Raw genomic sequence first — 18,655 nt, 5'->3', positions numbered from 1 at the left:
GTGTCACAGGTCTCAAACTGAAACAGAAAGATAGATTGTGTAAAAAAAAAAAAAATGCATCAAAAACATACAGTAAAAACAAACTAGAAGAAAACAAGAAATGCTGACATAAAGAGTTTTGTTGATGAAGTTAAGCATGTTTTTCACACTGTAAGTGTCAGGAAACAGAAGAAGACAAGGTGAGTATCAAAAATAACAGTCCTTTATTCGGGCAAAGACCGGGGCAGATGCGAGAGTGAGTAAATGGAGCATATCAGCAGTGAAGCAAAATGCTAAGACTTATGTCGGGTTCAGACAACACTACATTTTTGTCGGTCATGATAGTCACTGTGTCAGATTCTACGATTTTGATTGTACGCCACATAACGTCAAGCAGATCGTGGCAAAATCAGGCTAAAATCGTGTAGTCTGGACTGGACATTTGCTCATGAATGATAGAGTTCTTTGTCTTTGCAGATGGAGATACTGTACGGGATACAGGAGATCCAGACCCAGACTGAAAGTGGCTTCAGATAGATGACTCAAGACGGATGACTGAAGATGGAAGAAGACAAATCACAGGTAAGAAATCAGTAGTGTATGGTGGATACAACGAGACCAGACAGAGTCCTTGTGTTTGGTTAAAGCCAGGTGCACACTGTGCGATTTATAATAGTCCTTTACGATTATTCCTTTATCAGACTGTAGAAACATGATCCTCATGTCACACTGCGGGATCTCAGCTGTCATTTATGTAAGCCTGTATGACGTGCATGAAAACTTGTCCTGAGTTTTATATCATCAACCCATACACATTCGTGAGCTGTGAGCTGCATTACACACGGGACTGAAATTATGGCTAACAAAGAAATCCCTAGCGTCTTATCTAGCGGCTTATCTTGAAAAACAAAGACAATTTGACGTTTGTTGTAGGAGAAGTCACACTGCAGGACTGTGCGCCAAATTTTCTGACACTGCCAGAATTTCGTTGGACGTCAAATTTGATAGCAACGGTCATTAATTGGCAAACTAGCGATCAAAGACTACAGATTTTAGCCTAGGATTATAGGAATCTTTTAGGATTCTCAACATTCTCATAATCACACTTGTCTTTAGGCTTTTATGGCAGTATTGATGAGGCTGATGGTAAACTGATGTGATGATTGCGCATAGTGAGCAGGTTGTGACCAGGGAGGATCATGGGAAATGTAGTGTATAGAGGTGACTGGACTGGTGGAAGGAGATTGTGACAGTGAGATTGTAATCAATTGTCATGAGTTCCTCTTTTTTATGCTCCTGACTTTTGAATGAAAAAGAAATATAATAATATGAAGAAGTAATTAAACACACTTCAATTTCACTTGCTGCATGCATGCTTCGAATTATGTGAGTAAAGTATTTATTTAGATGGTTACGTTTGATTCTGTGTTAGTTTGAGGCTGTGCTCTGTGGCTAAAGCTAACATTACACACTGTTGGAGAGATTTATAAAGAATGAAGTTGTGTTTATGAATTATACAGACTGCATGTGTTTAAAAATGAAAATAGCAACGACTCTTGTCTCCATGAATACAGTAAGAAATGATGGTAACTTTAACCTCATTTAACAGTATATTAGCAACATGCTAATGAAACATTTAGAAAGACAATTTACAAATATCACTAAAAATATCATGATATCATGGATCATGTCAGTTATTATTGCTCCATCTGCCATTTTTCGCTGTTGTTCTTGCTTGCTTAACTTGTCTGTGCACAGATCCAGATGTTAATACTGCCTTTACTTGTCTAATGCGTCGAATGGGCTGGCATTATGCAAATATTGGGGTCATACATATTAATGATCCCGACTGTTACGTAACAGTCGGTGTTATGTTGAGATCCGAGTGTTTTCCGGAAGTCTTTTAAACAAATGAGATTTACATAAGAAGGAGGAAACAATGGGGTTTGAAACTCAATGTATGTCTTTTCCATGTACTGAACTCTTGTTATTCAACTATGCCGAGGTAAATTCAAATTCTGATTATAGGCCACCTTTAAATATTTATTCATTTAGCAGACATCAGCAATTTATCAGGAGCCAATAAAACGCAGAACAGAGGTTTGAAAAATGTTTTTAACAATATATATGTGGTCATTTGCCCAAAAACTAAAGGTTCTCCTGCATTAGTCTGGCCATGAACACAACTGTTTAACTATGCAAAATATATTAAGCTATATTCATGTAAACCCATTTGATAAGACAAGCCAATGCCTGAATTTCAAATAAATAAATTAATACACAAATAAAACCTGTAATGCCGTAAGGAGTATAATACAACAAACTTAAAAAAAAAAGTAAACTTTCTCTGAACAGATCCACAAATGCTGAAAAGTGTCTTTTAGTAACTCCAGTGACTGACAGCCCGCATCTATTCCACAAAATTAAGCAGATAAGGGCATGGTTCTTCATTTAAACCCTGATCTAGCCAAAGTTTCTTCTTAAAATCAGGGATTGTTTTTGTCCTGTCACTGTTGCATTATGGGTTGAACTTCCACTCCATGAAGCTGCTCTGAGACACAGTCTGTAAAAAACATCATTACAGTCTCTTTACTGTGGAGCAGATCATCAGATCAGCTAGTTAATTTGCAGTGGAGTAGATCGTCGAATCACCTGGTATTTCTGCAGTGGAGTAGAGCGTTAAATCTGGTTTATCTGCTGTGGAGATCAGTGGATCTTCTGGTTCTTTTGCAGTGGAGTAGATCATTGGATCTTCTGGTTCTTTTGCAGTGGAGTAGATCATTGGATCTTCTGGTTTATTTGCAGTGGAGTAGATCATTGGATCTTCTGGTTCTTCTGCAGTGGAGTAGATCATTGGATCTTCTGGTTTATTTGCAGTGGAGTAGATCATTGGATCTTCTGGACTTTCTGCTGTTGAGTAGATAGTGGTGTTTTGACTGTTCTTGCACTGAAACTTGCTGATTTCCTGATAATAATGGTCATTCCAGTCAATGTCCTGCAAAATAACTCATGTTATCTTCCAAACCCTTCCACATGAACATCTCAACAGTATTTGTTATCACTAGCAGATATATGTTGAGTTTTGGACACTAGTGAACAGGAAACAGACGTCCAGAGTCTGCAGCTCCAAACCAATGAGCTTTTACCAGCACTGACATCATAGCTGGTGTTTTCAAGAGTTCATTATCATAATCATTAACACTCACCTCTGCAGTGATCTCTACTGTTGTATTCAAAGGCAAAAGCCCATCAGAGACTGTAGAAAATGAGGAGGAATAAAGTTACATTCAAACAGCAAACGTTAGAAAGAAACATGAGTGTATCTGTGACAGTCAGCATCTTTTCCACAAGGTCAACCAGATGAAGACTTAATTCCTCATTTACCGCTAGAACCGCCAAGGGATGATGTATACCTAAAACCGCCAGCGGGTAAAATTTACCCGCGCACATGATTATTGTTTTGATATGGCTAAAAATCATATTATGTCACTGTATTATGCCACTGTCTCCACAAAATATTGTCTAGAGCCACGAAATGATTATTTTAGTCATCAACTATGTTTTTGTCCTGTTGGCTAAACCAGCCTGCAATGACAACGTGTGAATTAGAAGGAAATAAATACATATTTGGGTGCTGTAATATTATAATAAAATGACATTAATCACATATTAAGATAACCCATGTTATTTAAAATTACTAAAATTCCCTAAATAGACAAAAAAGACCAATAATAATTCACTGCACTGCATAGGATGTATGACACAACGACAAATTCAAGCGCACAGTTTAACCTAATTAAATATGAATTTGTTTAGTTATATCATTTATAATTTTAATAAGAGAACAACACCAATAAACTTGGGGTAATCATATTTTTTTTTTTCTATTCATGACATCATAGATCGGAATTTTTTTTTTTTTTTTTTTTTTTTCAGGAAATGGCCAGACTAGAATAAACAGCAACACAGCAGCAAACAATACACAATAAAAATTGCAAATAAATAAATAAATAAATATATAATGCAAAGTTTGAACATTTATGAGTAGGCTAAAACATCTTCATTTGAACGCTTACAGCAATCCAACATGTTGCTCAAACGCATCACGAAAATAAAGGTAAATCTGACCTGCTGGCGGTTTTAGGTATAAATGCCCCATTTTTAAATCTGGTTTTATCTAAACAATTTTTAGCAACAGGGGATTGTAAATAACAGTTTTAGTAAAAGCCAATGATGGGTAGACTTGGATATTTTATTGAAAATCTGTTATGTACATTTGAAAAACATCTGGGTAAATTTTACCCTGTGGTGGTTCTAGTGTTAAACCCTGATTTATCCAAAGTGTCTTAAAAAACTCAGGGATAGTTTTAGTCCTGTCACTGCTCACATAGTATTTATAACTAGCTGTATATAAAAGCAATAGATGTCTATGGAAAATCCCCATTTAGGAAGCAACTGTAAGTAAATTAATGTGTGTGTGTGTGTGTGTGTGTGTGTGTGTGTGTGTGTGTGTGTGTGTGTGTGTGTGTGTGTGTGTGTGTGTGTGTGTGTGTGTGTTTCATTATGTAAATCTGACCTTGCTGTGAAGGGCCTGATTGTGAAACTCTTGATGGTTTCTTGCTTCTCTTCCTACACCACACCATCAGCGTCATGAAGAAGATGATCACCATGATGACTAACCCAGCACTGACGTATATGACAGACCCTGAATGTGAGACGTGACCTGTAACACACATTTACTGTCCTTTAAACTGATATATAGATGCATCACATTCAAATATTCAAGAAATAAGAGTCATAGAGTGACAGACAGATGAACTGACCTGTTTGACCTGAGTGATTCATGCTGGTGGATTGTAGATTCAGATCTACTGTACTGAAATATGATGATGATGATGATGATGATGATGATGATGATGATGATGATGTGTTTGAAAAAGGTCTGATGGTTGAAACCTCAGTGGTCTTCTCATCTGATGAATGACAGGAAAAATCAACTTAAAGTCACTGTCTCTAAAACACTGACAACGAATTAAACTTAAAGGAACACTCCACTTTTTTTGAAAATAGGCTCATTTTCCAACTCCCCTAGAGTTAATCAGTTGAGTTTTACTGTTTTCGAATCCATTCAGCCGATCTCCGGTTCTGGCGGTACCACTTTTAGCATAGCTTAGCATAGTTCATTGAATCTGATTAGACCGTTAGCATCGCGCTTAAAAATCACCAAAGAGTTTTGAGATTTTTCCTATTTAAAACTTGACTCTTCTGTAGTTAAATCGTGTACTAAGACCGACGGAAAATGAAAAGTTGCAATTTTCTAGGCTGATATGGCTAGGAACTATACTCTCATTCCAGCGTAATAATCAAGGAACTTTGCTGCCGTATCATGGCTGCAGCAGGCGCAATGATATTACGCAGCGTCTCTCACAAACGTCTCCATGGTTGCAAGGCACGTTCCCTGTGCAAGCAGGGGCTCACAGGCGCTGCGTAATATCATTGCACCGCTGCAGCCATGGAACGGCAGCAAAGTTCCTTGATTATTACGCCTGAATGAGAGTATAGTTCCTAGCCATATCAGCCTAGAAAATCACAACTTTTTATTTTCCGTCGGTCTTAGTACACGATTTAACTACAGAAGAGTCAAGTTTAAAATAGGAAAAATATCAAAACTCTTTGGTCATTTTTAAGCGCGATGCTAACGGTCTAATCAGATTCAATGAACTATGCTAAGCTATGCTAAAAGTGGTACCGCCAGAACCGGAGATCGGCTGAATGGATTTGAAAACGGTAAAACTCAACTGTTTAACTCTAGGGGAGCTGGAAAATGAGCCTATTTTCAAAAAAAGTGGAGTGTTCCTTTAAAATAAATAAACATGTATCTGTTCTATTGTCTTCTGTAGAGCTGCTTTATAGCTGAAAATGAAATAATTTTATAATTGATTAACTTTGCAACAATGAAACTGTTATTTTCCTGTTTATTACTATGAAGCTGTTTTGAAATAATATTATTTTATTTTATTTAATGACCATTGGCCTGTTCCCTTGTAGTTCATTTCTACTGAAGCTACACTTCTAATAAATATAATCACTTACCCAGTTTAACCAGCAACATAATCTCTGAATAGACATCAGCTAAAGGTAAAGGCCTCTCCACAGCACACCAGTATTGTCCTTCATCCTCTGTTCTCAGATCAGTGATGGTGACGGTGAAAACTCTGTTCTTCTTGTCGTCAGTCAGAGAAAATCTCTCGTCTTTAGCTGGAGATCCTGATTTAACCATGATGTTTCTATTTCCAATCGTACACTTGCCTTTACAAAAATACTTTGAATTTGATTCATATCCAGGTTCATATGAGCATCTGATCTCAACTCTCTCTCCTCTGTGTCCTGTAACTGTATCTGGAGCTCCTACAACAACAACTGAAACACAAATATCATTATATAGAGCTGTTATGTGTGAGCAAGAGACATCAGCAGGCCAGAATAATAACTTACAAATATCATTGATATGAGTCTGATGATCATGTGATAATCAAGAGATCATGTCAAACTGTGTGTAAAAGAGCTCAGAGTCTCAAACTCACCTGTACAGATGCTGGAAAAGAGCAGCAGAACGTCCCACATGATCAACTTTGACAAGAGTTTCTCTAAAATTAAACACCAAACTCTTTGTGACAAACGCTACTGTCGTTCTCTTCCGTACTGAGTGAACAATGGCATCAGCAATATAATATTAACATTTCCTTCCCCTTCTGTATCTCTAACCACATCAGCTCTACAGGACATCATAGAAGAGCACATTTACTCTGACAAACTGAACATGCTTTGCTTACATACTGATCTAAACAGCTCAATACTTAGTTTCATTATATATGGATGTTTTTATTTTATCAAAATCAAAACTAAGGTCCATGATAAAGGTTACAATTTGTAGATTTTAGATTTTGTATTTGCAAATGTTGTCTGGTTTCTTCTGAGTTTTAATATTATTTTTTAGCTTCATTAGTTCATTTTAAACGGTCCTGTGGTCGACAAACTTCTGTTCATAATAGTTTTATATTGACACTGTCTCTTTGCAGCTGATTTCAGTCAATCTAAGTAGTTTTAGATGGAGATTTGCTACATAGGACCAACAGGAGTGTGTTGAAGCTCTGTGTAGTGTTTTACATCTCCTGTAGAGGGCGTGATGTAGTGCAGCTCACTGAGCAGGGTTGCCAAGTGCTCCGTTTTCCCGCAGAAATTGACTACTTTTAAACTCATGCAGCAGGTTTGACATTGTATAAATTATATCTTGACTGAAATGCTTGTATTAAAATATTTTACTCATTTACCAGTAATAAAACCATTATCTATACAAAGTATAAATTGTCAACTTAAAATTGTGTGTAATGTATAAAAGTGACTGTAAAATATCTATTTTTGGTATGGAAGTTGAACATCCATGCAAAAACTGAACGTCTCTCACTCCAAAATCCGATCACAAAGGCTGAATGTTCTCTCTGAAGGTGCTCTCGTGGCAGGGATGCAAAGAATATATCTTGCCAGGGAACTGGGATCTGTGTGAACGCCACCTCTGCAGAAAGTTTAGTTCACTTCAAGTTAAAGTGTGGATGTATGGCAAGCCGTTTTGACTTTTATTCATTCTCAGGATATGAATTCTTGATATCAACAATTCAGTTTTCACTAGTTAAAATGCTAATTCTTGATATCAGGAATTACATTTCTACTTGTAACAATGACAATTGTTGATATCAAGAATTTCCACTGGTAAAAATGTTAATTCTTGATAACAACAATGATATCATCACTTGCAGAAATATGTATTCTTGATATCAACATTTGAATTTCCACTAGTAAAAACTAGAATTCTTGATATCTGTAATTGTATTTTCACTAGTGAAATTTCACCATAGGCTGCCATTCAAATTCAATTGTTGATATCAAAAATTGAGTTCTTACTAGTTGAAATTCCAATTTCACATATCAGAAATACAATTCTTACTAGTAAAAATCATAATTTTTGATATCAATAATTCAGTTGTCACTAGTTGAAATGTCATTTCTTGATATCAACAATTGAATTGCTACTAGTAACAATGTTAGTTTCTGATATCATGAATGTGATTGTTACTAGTAAGAAAGCCATTTTACATATCTGAAATTATGTTGATATCAGAAATGCATTTTCAGATATCAAATATGAACATTTTTACTAGTAGAAATGCAATTGTTGATATCAAGAACTGACATTTCAACTGGTGACAACTGAATTCTTGATATCAAAAATTCGCATTTTACTAGTAGCAATGTAATTATTGATATCAAAAATTACTATTTTTACTAGTAAGAACTGCATTTCTGATATGTGAAATTGGAATTTCAACTAGAAATCAATTATTGATATCAACAATTGAATTTGAATGGCAGCCTATGGTGACATTTCACTAGTGAAAATACAATTACAGATATCAAGAATTCTAGTTTTTACTAGTGGAAATTCAAATGTTGATATCAAGAATTAACACTGTTAGTGGAAATGTAATTCCTGATATCAAGAACTGAATTGTTGATATCAAGAATTCATATCCTGAGATGTGAATAAAAGTCAAAATGGCTTCCCATATGAATGCGCTGTTGTCAAAGGATCTTGGGAGTGGCCGGGTTATTGTCAGACTGCCCGCTCCCGTCCAGAGAACACCAGAGTTACCGATCGCTACCACCTTTCATTCAAAATGTAATCCCGTGCTGCAAGAAATCTTATCGGACCTCTACTCTGATGTTTGGATCAGGGTCATTGAGTTAGTTTTGTTTCTTAGATCTGGCAACCCTCACTCTCAGACATAACAGAATCAGAGCTAAAGAGGCTAAAAAAGAAGGCGATTCAACTTTTTATTTGCTTTAACTGTACTAATTACATTTTTTTTTTTTTTTTTTTTTTTTTTTTTTTAAATTTTAGCATTTATTTGTGGTGTTGTTAGCAACATATCTTGTTAGTAACACTAAATATTAACTTACTATAAACCTTTGTGGATGTGATGCTGTCACTTAGATCACTTCTGTCCTGCTGTCCTGTGTCATTTCGAACCCGATCACACGAAAATGCGTATCAATAGTACGAGTTTGTAATCTCGTAGAATATATACGCCAAAATGAGTTTTGGTGTGCTTATGGTACGCAGTTTTTCGCATGCATATGATACACACTTTATGGCGTATTATACGTACGAAAGCCCCACCCCCTGTATTGTGCTGCACTAAATCTGAATGGAGCATGAATAGAGAAAAAAGACCAAGTCAAATCAGTTCAAACACTAAAAACAGGAATTTAAACTCAAAAACGAAGCATTACCTGTCCCACATTTCCTTTTCCTCTTTTTCAGGATGAGGATTGTTCCAGAACACAGAGTCAGAACCAGCAGAACTGAACCCAGACCGCCAGCAACAGAAGCCAGGTCTGAATGCATCAATAAACACATGATATTTACATAAAACAACACTCTAATGATCCTGATTACACTGTATAACAAACTTAATGTGGATATCAATCATTTTGATTATTGTCCTATTAAGAATATTCTAATATTTTGTTGTTACAAATAAATTACTTTGATTATTGTACCATTAATAATATTGTAATATTGGAAATCTATAGTTGTTATCTTGTGTAACTGAAGTGAAACTGGTAAACCTCAACTCTTCAGAACGTCTCTTTACGGTTGATGTCAAACCAAATTAACCACATGAAAGCTGATTTGTGCATCATTTTATGTTTATACAAGAGATAAAATGTGTCTCCACAAATGTTCAAAACAATTTCCTTTCAAAGAGTGATCACGTGATGTGAGTTGCATTATGGGTAGTGTAGTATGAGCTTACTAGTGTTTGGCTGATAGAGTTCAACTGTAGTATTTCCTGCTCTTGTTCTTGTTTCAGTTTCTGTTTGATGAGTGACGGACAGAGAGAAACACCAGTGACGTGTGAATGAGCCGCTCATGCAGTAAGAACATGAACACATAAACGAAGCTCCACATGCACACACGCAAAACTTACATCATGTGAATATGAACAGAAGTTGTATATTTTTTATTCACAACAGAGATTATTATATACTGAACATAAGTGACTGAATTTAGTTTAGTTGCTGTAATAAGAATACATTTCTTACTTGAACGCTGCTGAGGAGATAAACAGTGAACAGCTCATTCAGGGCGGGGTCTATGCTAATAGAGCAGAGGCTGTCAGCAGTCGTGGGCGGGGCCTAAGCATTTTGTGACGTCACAAAAAGTAAAATCTGCAAATGGCTTGTTCTGAGACACTTATTATGATTCATGGTGATTAAAAAAAGAGGAGTGAGTGGATTTTTACCATTCTAGGGTGATTGTGTGCACACACTGCTGACACATATTTATATTCAGACACTATGTGAAGGTGAATTTTGCATAATATGCACCCTTTAATGAATAATTAGTCAATTACTCTAAGTTACGTAATTAGATATCAATTTACCATGTTTAACCTTCAACAAAATCTCTGAATAGTCATCAGTAAAAGACATAGCAGAACTTCATAGCACACTTTCATCCTCTGTTCTCAGATCAGTTTCTGTTTTAACAATGAACACTCGCCTTTACAAAAAATACTTTGAATTTGATTTGTATCTAGATTCATATGAACATTTGATGTCAACTCCCTCTCCTCTGAGTCCAGTAATTGCAGCGTCCACAACTGAAATGAACATATCCTTCCCCTTTCTTCTCTCTAAACACATCCAGCTCTCAGTTTCATTTAGGTTCACCTTCAATAGTTTTTGGTCCATTTTTCTTGAGTTTGTTTGCAGCAGATTCAGTCAAAGTACAAAGAGTAATTTTAAATGAAGATTTGCTACATAATGAGAGTCAAAGTTGCATGTAGAGGCCCTGTGTAGTATTGTACTTCACCTGTAGAGGGCGCAGTGTAGAGCAGCTCTCTGAACTGAACTCACGGGCTGAACAGAAGACTAATATTAGTGATTATGCTCCTACTGTATGGTGTGTTGGCATATATTGTTATTGTTAGTCTTTTTCTTTTGCTCTCGAATCTATGGCAGCCCATAAAACCATTCATAGGAAAGTTGTGAAATTCCACAGATAGTGGTCTGAACATTAATCATAAGTGAAATATGCAGCTCAAAGTTGTGCTCATGTTTAAGGGCTAGAAACAAAATTATAACATGAAAAATGTTCTGCTATTTTTAATTTTCTGAAAAACCTTCTATTTCTAAGTTATAGTTTTAACCATTTTATGGCTTTATTGGAAAGGACAGTACAGATCAGACAGAACAGCATGGACCTTGAGCCGGGAATCAAACTCGAGTCGCCGGAGGCATTTGCTCTATATCTCGGCTATCGGCTCTGACAATCCTACTTGTTCTTAAATAGTTTGAGACAGTTGGTCTATTTTTTAAATAAATTAGCCCAGATTATCTTCAGACCATGCTGGCAAAAATGTATTAACTTTGGCATATTAATACAAAACTTGGTACACTTATTAGCCATCATACCCTGAGGGAACATGAGGAGTTTGGGCACATTGCCACCAAATGTTTGCCAAATAATGAAAAATTTACATGTATGCCTATATTGAATTGACTGAAACTCATAAGACTCTTTACATTTGGCGTGGTATATAGAGTTGAATGATACCCACTTTTCATGACGACCATTTAGAATTTTTTAGAAATATACTGTGTTTTATGAAAGCAACATTGTTACAAAATTTGATATGTGTCATTAGCACCAAGGAGCCTAAGAAGATTGGGATTGTCACCAACTAGTGGTCAAAAGATAACAAAATTTACAAATATGCTTTTAGTCTTGTTTGATGCTATACATTTTTTGGTCCTACTGATTTTAACAATAAGCAATTTTACTATACAATATACAGACAATTAGCTTTTTTTCTGTGCAAATCTTTACGATTTCGACTCCTGCTAACACAGTTTCACACAGATCATCAGATCATGCTGGTAAAAACTTGTTATAAACGTTTTAATATCTCAAACACTTTTTCATAACTCATTGTCAAATTTGATATAAAAGAGTTGCATAGTGTTTGTTTGATGCAATATATTGGCAACTTCACTGCATATTACACTTAAACTTCATATTTTATATCATGGCCATGCTCAGATGCTCCCTGACATGCTTGCTTAGCTGCTGATTTTTTACAGCTTGTAGCAACTTTATTACATTTTTATTAACTGTTCATGAAATGGTCTAATTAGAAAGAACACTGAATTTCATGTAATTTTTCAGGGTTTTTTTTATTATTTATTTTTTAAATGTAACTTTTCTTGTTAGTAATATTACATACAGGACACTGAAAAAATGATTTTGTACCTAAAAGTGTGTCAAAAAATGTTGATTCATTAAATACATTTAGATTTTGCCAGTTGTTGGCAGTCTTTTTAATTTATGGTTGATCACTGAATATATCAGACCCTCGTTTGTTGAGATGTTTTGTGGATGTGTTGCTGTCACATAGATCAAATCTGTCCTGCTGTCCTGTGTTGGGTCAGGTGACTTTATATTGGCTGTATCTGTCACCTGATTGGTCGAGTGGGTGTGACTGAGGTTTGAATCAGGCAGCTGATTGGTTACTGTGGCGTAAACAGCAGAGACTTGTGTGCGGGTGTTGAGGTGTGATGCAGGCGTCTGATTGGATGAAGATGCAGGAATTTGATTGGATGAGGATGTTACCATGGCGACATCACTGTTTGGGATCACTTCATACATGTGGTCAGTCTGAAAAACAACACATATATTAATAATTTACTAGTTCACATAGATAATACTCTCTGTTCATCAATAAACAATCATTTAACATGTATTTCTGATCTACAGGTAAAGATTTGATCACTCACCTCCGTATTGTGCTGCACTAAATCTGAATGGAGCATGAATAGAGAAAAAAGACCAAGTCAAATCAGTTCAAACACTAAAAACAGGACTTTAAAATCACAAAGCATTACCTGTCCCACATTTCCTTTTCCTCTTTTTCAGGATGAGGATTGTTCCAGAACACAGAGTCAGAACCAGCAGAACCGAACCCAGACCGCCAGCAACAGAAGCCAAGTCTGAACGCATCGATAAACACATGATATTTACATAAAACAACACTCTGCTGATTATACTGTTAAATGATGATAACAAAATTAGACCTGATATAAATTACTTTGATTATTGTACCATTAATAATATTGTAATATTGGAAATCTGTAGTTGTTATCTTGAGCAACGGAAGTGAAACTCTAATGGTAAACCTCGACTCTCGCCACTTCTCTTTACGGTTGATTTCAAACTGAATTAACCACATGAAAGCTGATCTGTGCATCATTTTATGTTTATACAATGTGTCTCAACAAATGTTCAAACCAGTTTCCTTTCAAAGAGTGATCATGTCATCAAAGAGTTGCATTATGGGTAGTGTAGTTTGAGCTTACGAGTGGTTGGCTGATGGACTTCATCTGTAGTATTTCCTGCTGTTGTTCTTGTTTCAGTTTCTGTTTGATGAGACACTGACAGAGAAAAACACCAGTGACAGCGATAATATAATAAATAATAGTAATAATAAACCCTGACAGTAGGAAAAGAAAAACACACATAACATTGTTTGTCCTGTGCTGTTGCTGCATATGAACGAAGGTTGTGTTTTCTGTTCATAACACTGATTAGTGATAATCACATGACATTAGTGCTCATTTAGAAGATGCTTTATTATCTGAACTGATACAGTCACTTTGGATAAAAGTTTATCAAATGTATGAAAACCCACATGAAGTAATGCTACTGTAACACTCATGATGATTTTTCTCAGAAGATTCCATGTTTTTGCAAGTTTGTGGAAGACATGAATTGTCTTGTCAGAACTATCTGGAAATGTGTAAGGTTTATTTTTGTGAAATAAATTTGAATTGTATCAAAGTCTCGTCTCTGCCTTTTAATCCAATTCAAACCAGAAGCACATTATTGCAACCACATTTGGTTTAATTCTTTTTGGGGTATTTTTATTTTATTTTCATGGGTGTTGAAAACCGATAGGTGGTGTAGTCGGGTTTCCTTTTAGCCAAATATACTTTTCATACTTTTAGCCAAATGTTACAAATATATAAACAGTAACTTCACAGTAACGATATTTTCACCATAAAATGCATGTGAGTGTAGATGTCAGCAGGTGTGTGTGTGAGTTCAGGTACCTGTGCTGCTGTGTTCAGTGCTGGTGTTAGTATACTGATGAATGGTGGATGTTGAGATCTGAACAGGTCTCGGTCTCTGTGGAGCTGAGAAATGAGGAAGAGTCGTCACACCATTCAAATTAAACAAATATATTCATAAAACAATAAACATGAATGATGAAGCAGACTGATGAAGCAGGCACCTCTGATCACATTCAGCTTGACTTCTTTGTAGTGATGATGTCCAGCTCTACAGCCGTATATTCCAGCATCTTCCATCTTCAGGTCACTGATGGTCACTGTAAATGATCTGGTCTTACAATCATCCAGCAGAGAGAATCTGCTGCTGGTCGCTACTGTCTTTGTTCCATCAGACTGTATTATAAGGACACTTTTTGAAGGTCCTTTGTAGAAGTATTTGGAAGACTTCTCATATCCTCCTGGATAAGGACACTTAATAATCACTGGTTTTCCCTCCATTCCACTCACTGTAATGTCCACAGACAGTGAACTGATCACTGCACACACACACACACACACACACACACACACATACACACACACACACACACACACACACACTGCTTTACTCATGTACACTGATAATAAGTCATAATAACAGATAATAAACTCTTGTATTAGAGATCTTGAGCTCTTACCCGTCAGCAGAAACACACAAACTGTCAGCGGAAACTTCATTTCTTCATCAGTCTGAAACTCTCAGTAGTTCCTAAAAATGACTTTCTGAAACTCAAACACACAACAATTCTGCGCTCATCTATCGCTGTAGAGTAAAAAAGACATTTGTTTCTCGTCTCACTCAAACTCTGGTCAAAACAAACTCTACTGTTCAGTGACTGTGTGTCTGTGTTTCTATGTGGCATTTGGTGTTATAGAAAATGCCTCTCAGATTTGACCAGGAAATAAGCTGTGAATTCATGAACCACAAACTGTTTCCTGTCCTCTCTGTTTCTATCTGTCTTTAATATGTTTCTATAAGTGCTTCTATTGATTTTTTATACTACTAAATTACATTTTTCTTTTATTTTTCTGATGCAGTGAGATTCAGTCAGATAAAGAAGTGACGAATAAAAAAATATTTTATTCATAAGTAAAGAAAAAAATGCATAATAAAAACAATAAAATCATGAATTATTAGTTCAATTTGTAAGTAATAAACAGCTTTTAATAATAAGTAACAAAGTAACAATAAGGAAATCCTTAACCAAATATCTTTGAGTACATTAATGTTGCAGGAGATGAAAGGAAGAGCAGAATTTGCTAATAATGTCAAAAATATACTTTCTAAGAATCAGCTCTGGCCTCTTGGTTTTATATTCTGCCAGCGTAGTGAAACATTGTGGTTTTAACACTACAGAAGCAGCGAGAGCCAAATGCGTATCTTCAACATGTCTGGACTGTATGCTAAACTCATGCAGCAGTTCATATTAAACCAGAGAAGAGAGAGCAGAATTCAGACATGTACTTTGTCAAAGCGGAGGTCTGGTTTGAATAGGATATATGAGTATATGATCAAAAGATACAACAGGCAAAAATATAATTCATAAATGGATTAATACAAGAATACTACGTTTGAAAGGATTAATCATGGAAATAACCATAAAACAATAATCATAAGCATACACCCCCCCCCCCCCCACCACCCCACCCCCCTTTTCCTCATACACTAATTTCAAAAACATGTTCATAACATGTCAAGCATCATCAAGTCAAACACTTTAACAAATCAATCCTTGCCAAACTCTGATTGAAAAGGACATATGTAAAAGCATTGAGGTGAATAAGAAAAGCTTGTTATAGTTATTTTCTGTGGTAATCTTCAGTATGAGAAAAACAGAAACTTTAAATAATGCAGAAAAATGCTTGAACATTAAGATCACAATTTCTCCATCATTTGAGCTCTGGGAGAAGAGCATTGCATTGTGGGAAATGTAGTTTGTCTGTTCAGCTGAAGCATCAAAGCTCTTCTGTAGCTGTAGTTTCACTTCCTGTTTGACAAGTGTGTGTCAAAGACATCTCATGTTTAACTGAAGCAAATCCTATAGTAACATGTTGATAAAGCTATTCATTAGCATCTCAACAGCAGCTGCTTTTAGGAGCCCCCAAAACTTTGTGCCATTTATACATTTTTCTCAATGATTTATCAGAATACGCAGCTACTTTTGAATGGTCATGAATGGAGAAAGATGCTCTCTGGCAGCAGATTATTGTAGTTTCAACATCAACCAGCAGGAGTGAACAGATGAAACTAACCTGAACTGAACATCCATATACACATTATTAACTGCAGACACACAGTACAGTATTAATGAAATAAAATGCATGCTTTACTTGCAATCCAGAATAACATGATTGAATTAGTCTATTAAACTGCAGAATAAAAGAATCTCATGAGACTTTCAGCTTCAAAAAATAATACATTTATTTTACGATCCATATTCAGAATCAAATGTAAAATTGCCACATTAATGATAATTACAATACAAATGACCAAATAATCAAGTCATGAAGATTGTGGCAGTGCAGGGAAAAGTTTTGCAAGTAACTGATGTGATGAGATTTAAGCCTAGAGATGGAGCCGGGGATCCACCCGTCCTGTTAACGCTTAAAGATGGTATACTGCCACAGAGAGTGTTTCTTGGGAGTATGGCATTTAATGTGAGGGAGTACATTAAACCATTATTGCGATGTTACAGTCGTCAGAAGTTTGGACATGTTGCTGGGTCAGGTCAGGGTAAAAGAAAGTGTGCAAATTGTGGTGGAGATCATATAATACAAAATTGTAAGGAAGAGGCTCCTAATTCTCCTAATAACTGCCCTAACCGTGACGGGGATCATGCAGGAGGGTTTCACGGCTGTGAGTGCTTTGTTCAAGCTAGACTGGTGCAGGTTGTGAAGGATCAGAACAAGGTGACGTATGCAGAGGCAGTTCAAATAGTGGCTATAGGAAGCGGAAATAGAAGATCTGGAGATAGAGCAGTGCTAGGAATCCAACTCATTGCGCCAACTTTGCCATATGCAACTCCATTTGACATGTTGATTTTTAGTAAGGAGTCATTTCTGTCTTTTGTTTCGGATGGTTTGTTGGGAGCTAAGAAAGCAGCTAACAGGTCAAATGTCATTAAGTTAGTGGTGGGGGCAGCTGAAAGGTACCTGAATATAAAACTGTTGCCAGAAAAGCCTTGAGTTTGGACCGGTGTTCACGAAGAACATCAGATAATCAGGGGTTAGAGGGAGTGGCACGTGCCGGACTGGATGACAGAGGACAGATACTGTCTAGAGATGAAGGTGGATCATAAAGTGTCTGTTGCTGCATTCACATCCAGAGATGAGAATTGTGTGGGTGAGGGAAAGGAGGATGATACAGCAGAGGAAAGATGAGAAGAAGAAAGAGAGCGCAGGTTTCGTCTGAAGGTGACTGGTAGAGGGGTTGCTGTTGAACAAATAGGGAGTTATAGATTAAAAGTAATGAAGAAATGATCAGAAATGTGCAGAGGTTTTACCAAAATGTTGTCAGTGATACAGTTGCATGTGTAACAAGTGAGGAATACAACAAGAAGTGTCTATTTGAAGTGTCAATAGTTTTTGGTCCATTTTTCTTGAGTTTGTTTGCAGCAGATTCGGTCAAAGTACAAAGAGTAATTTTAAATGAAGATTTGCTACATAATGAGAGTCAAAGTTGCATGTAGAGGCCCTGTGTAGTATTGTACTTCACCTGTAGAGGGCGCAGTGTAGAGCAGCTCTCTGAACTGAACTCACGGGCTGAACAGAAGACTAATGTCAAGTGTGAGTATGAAAAATCGTCTTGGGTTACGAGTGTAACCCTTGTTCCCTGAGTAAGGGAACGAGACGCTACGTCAGTGACGTGATGGGAATCCTCTGCATTTTTGTGTTCGTGAAGCACTATTGTATCTAACCAATGAGAGAACGCGACGTCAGAGGCGGGTGACGTCACGAACCGGAACCTATAAAGCATGCCCGGAAACAAAGAACGCTAGCTTCTGTGACATGTCTGAAGTAAGCGCTCCAGGCATGCTGGAGGTACGGCAACGTGACGTAGCGTCTCGTTCCCTTACTCAGGGAACAAGGGTTACACTCGTAACCCAAGACGTTCCCTTTCGTGGGAACTATCGACGCTACGTCAGTGACGTGATGGGAACGCTGTCCCAACTACGCCGTGCCTCCGAGTGCCTGGCTACTATCTTGTAAAACCAAGCACCCGGAGTTCTACTCACATTAAGATTATAAAATCTGATGGTGTGCTAGGATGACCATCCAGCAGAACCACATATGTCATTAATGGATACTCCTGACATTAAGGCCTTTTAGGCCGCCATACCCCTAGTCGGGTGAACACGGACAGCTAATGGAGATGGCTGTCCGGCCCCCTCATAAGCAAGTGTGATAGCCTCGACCACCCCTTGCTCATTCTCTGCTTAGATGC

The 18,655-nt window shown here is 36.8% G+C and overlaps 3 protein-coding genes and 1 long non-coding RNA gene across 5 annotated transcripts in view; 1 reads left to right on the top strand and 3 right to left on the bottom strand.

Moving 5' to 3' along the window:
* Positions 1–18,655, bottom strand: part of LOC137032441 (B-cell receptor CD22-like) — a 900,294-nt gene that overhangs the window by 53,973 nt on the left and 827,666 nt on the right. The window lies entirely within an intron of this gene.
* On the top strand, positions 13–10,276 carry LOC137031671 (uncharacterized). Its single transcript, XR_010896593.1, has 4 exons — positions 13–179; positions 457–561; positions 9,359–9,430; positions 9,912–10,276. It is a non-coding gene; the product is annotated as an uncharacterized lncRNA (long non-coding RNA).
* On the bottom strand, positions 5,913–6,672 carry LOC137031670 (CMRF35-like molecule 8). The gene is made up of 2 exons (XM_067402797.1): positions 6,564–6,672; positions 5,913–6,399 (listed from the first exon to the last, which is right to left on the bottom strand). The coding sequence occupies exons 1-2, from the start codon at positions 6,601–6,603 to the stop codon at positions 6,065–6,067; spliced, it is 375 nt and encodes a 124-aa protein (XP_067258898.1). The 5' UTR covers positions 6,604–6,672; the 3' UTR covers positions 5,913–6,064.
* Positions 12,212–15,072, bottom strand: LOC137031665 (CMRF35-like molecule 3). 2 transcript variants are annotated; one of them, XM_067402775.1, is made up of 7 exons: positions 14,850–15,072; positions 14,394–14,708; positions 14,212–14,295; positions 13,459–13,533; positions 12,988–13,092; positions 12,880–12,902; positions 12,212–12,760 (listed from the first exon to the last, which is right to left on the bottom strand). In XM_067402775.1, the coding sequence occupies exons 1-7, from the start codon at positions 14,887–14,889 to the stop codon at positions 12,395–12,397; spliced, it is 1,008 nt and encodes a 335-aa protein (XP_067258876.1). In that variant the 5' UTR covers positions 14,890–15,072; the 3' UTR covers positions 12,212–12,394. The 2 variants fall into 2 exon arrangements, with proteins under 2 accessions (XP_067258876.1, XP_067258875.1); XM_067402774.1 differs by having other exon boundaries at positions 14,394–15,072.

Source organism: Chanodichthys erythropterus, chromosome 12, assembly GCF_024489055.1.
Source record: "Chanodichthys erythropterus isolate Z2021 chromosome 12, ASM2448905v1, whole genome shotgun sequence".
NCBI lineage: Eukaryota > Metazoa > Chordata > Actinopteri > Cypriniformes > Xenocyprididae > Chanodichthys > Chanodichthys erythropterus.
Note: the sequence above shows the minus strand (reverse complement) of the source record. Positions and strands in the feature narration are given on the sequence as shown.

What these genes read in the sequence shown, in the direction of transcription:
- LOC137031670 (XM_067402797.1), bottom strand. Translation starts at nt 6,603, where the DNA reads ATGTGGGACGTTCTGCTGCTCTTTTCCAGCATCTGTACAG. An exon ending in CTTTTCCAGCATCTGTACAG is followed by an intron (nt 6,400 to 6,563) that starts GTGAGTTTGAGA and finishes TTTGTGTTTCAG; the next exon opens with TTGTTGTTGTAGGAGCTCCA.
- LOC137031665 (XM_067402774.1), bottom strand. Translation starts at nt 14,889, where the DNA reads ATGAAGTTTCCGCTGACAGTTTGTGTGTTTCTGCTGACGGGTAAGAGC. An exon ending in CACTGAACACAGCAGCACAG is followed by an intron (nt 13,534 to 14,211) that starts GTACCTGAACTC and finishes TTTCTCTGTCAG; the next exon opens with TGTCTCATCAAACAGAAACT. An exon ending in AGTCCATCAGCCAACCACTC is followed by an intron (nt 13,093 to 13,458) that starts GTAAGCTCAAAC and finishes CGATGCGTTCAG; the next exon opens with ACTTGGCTTCTGTTGCTGGC.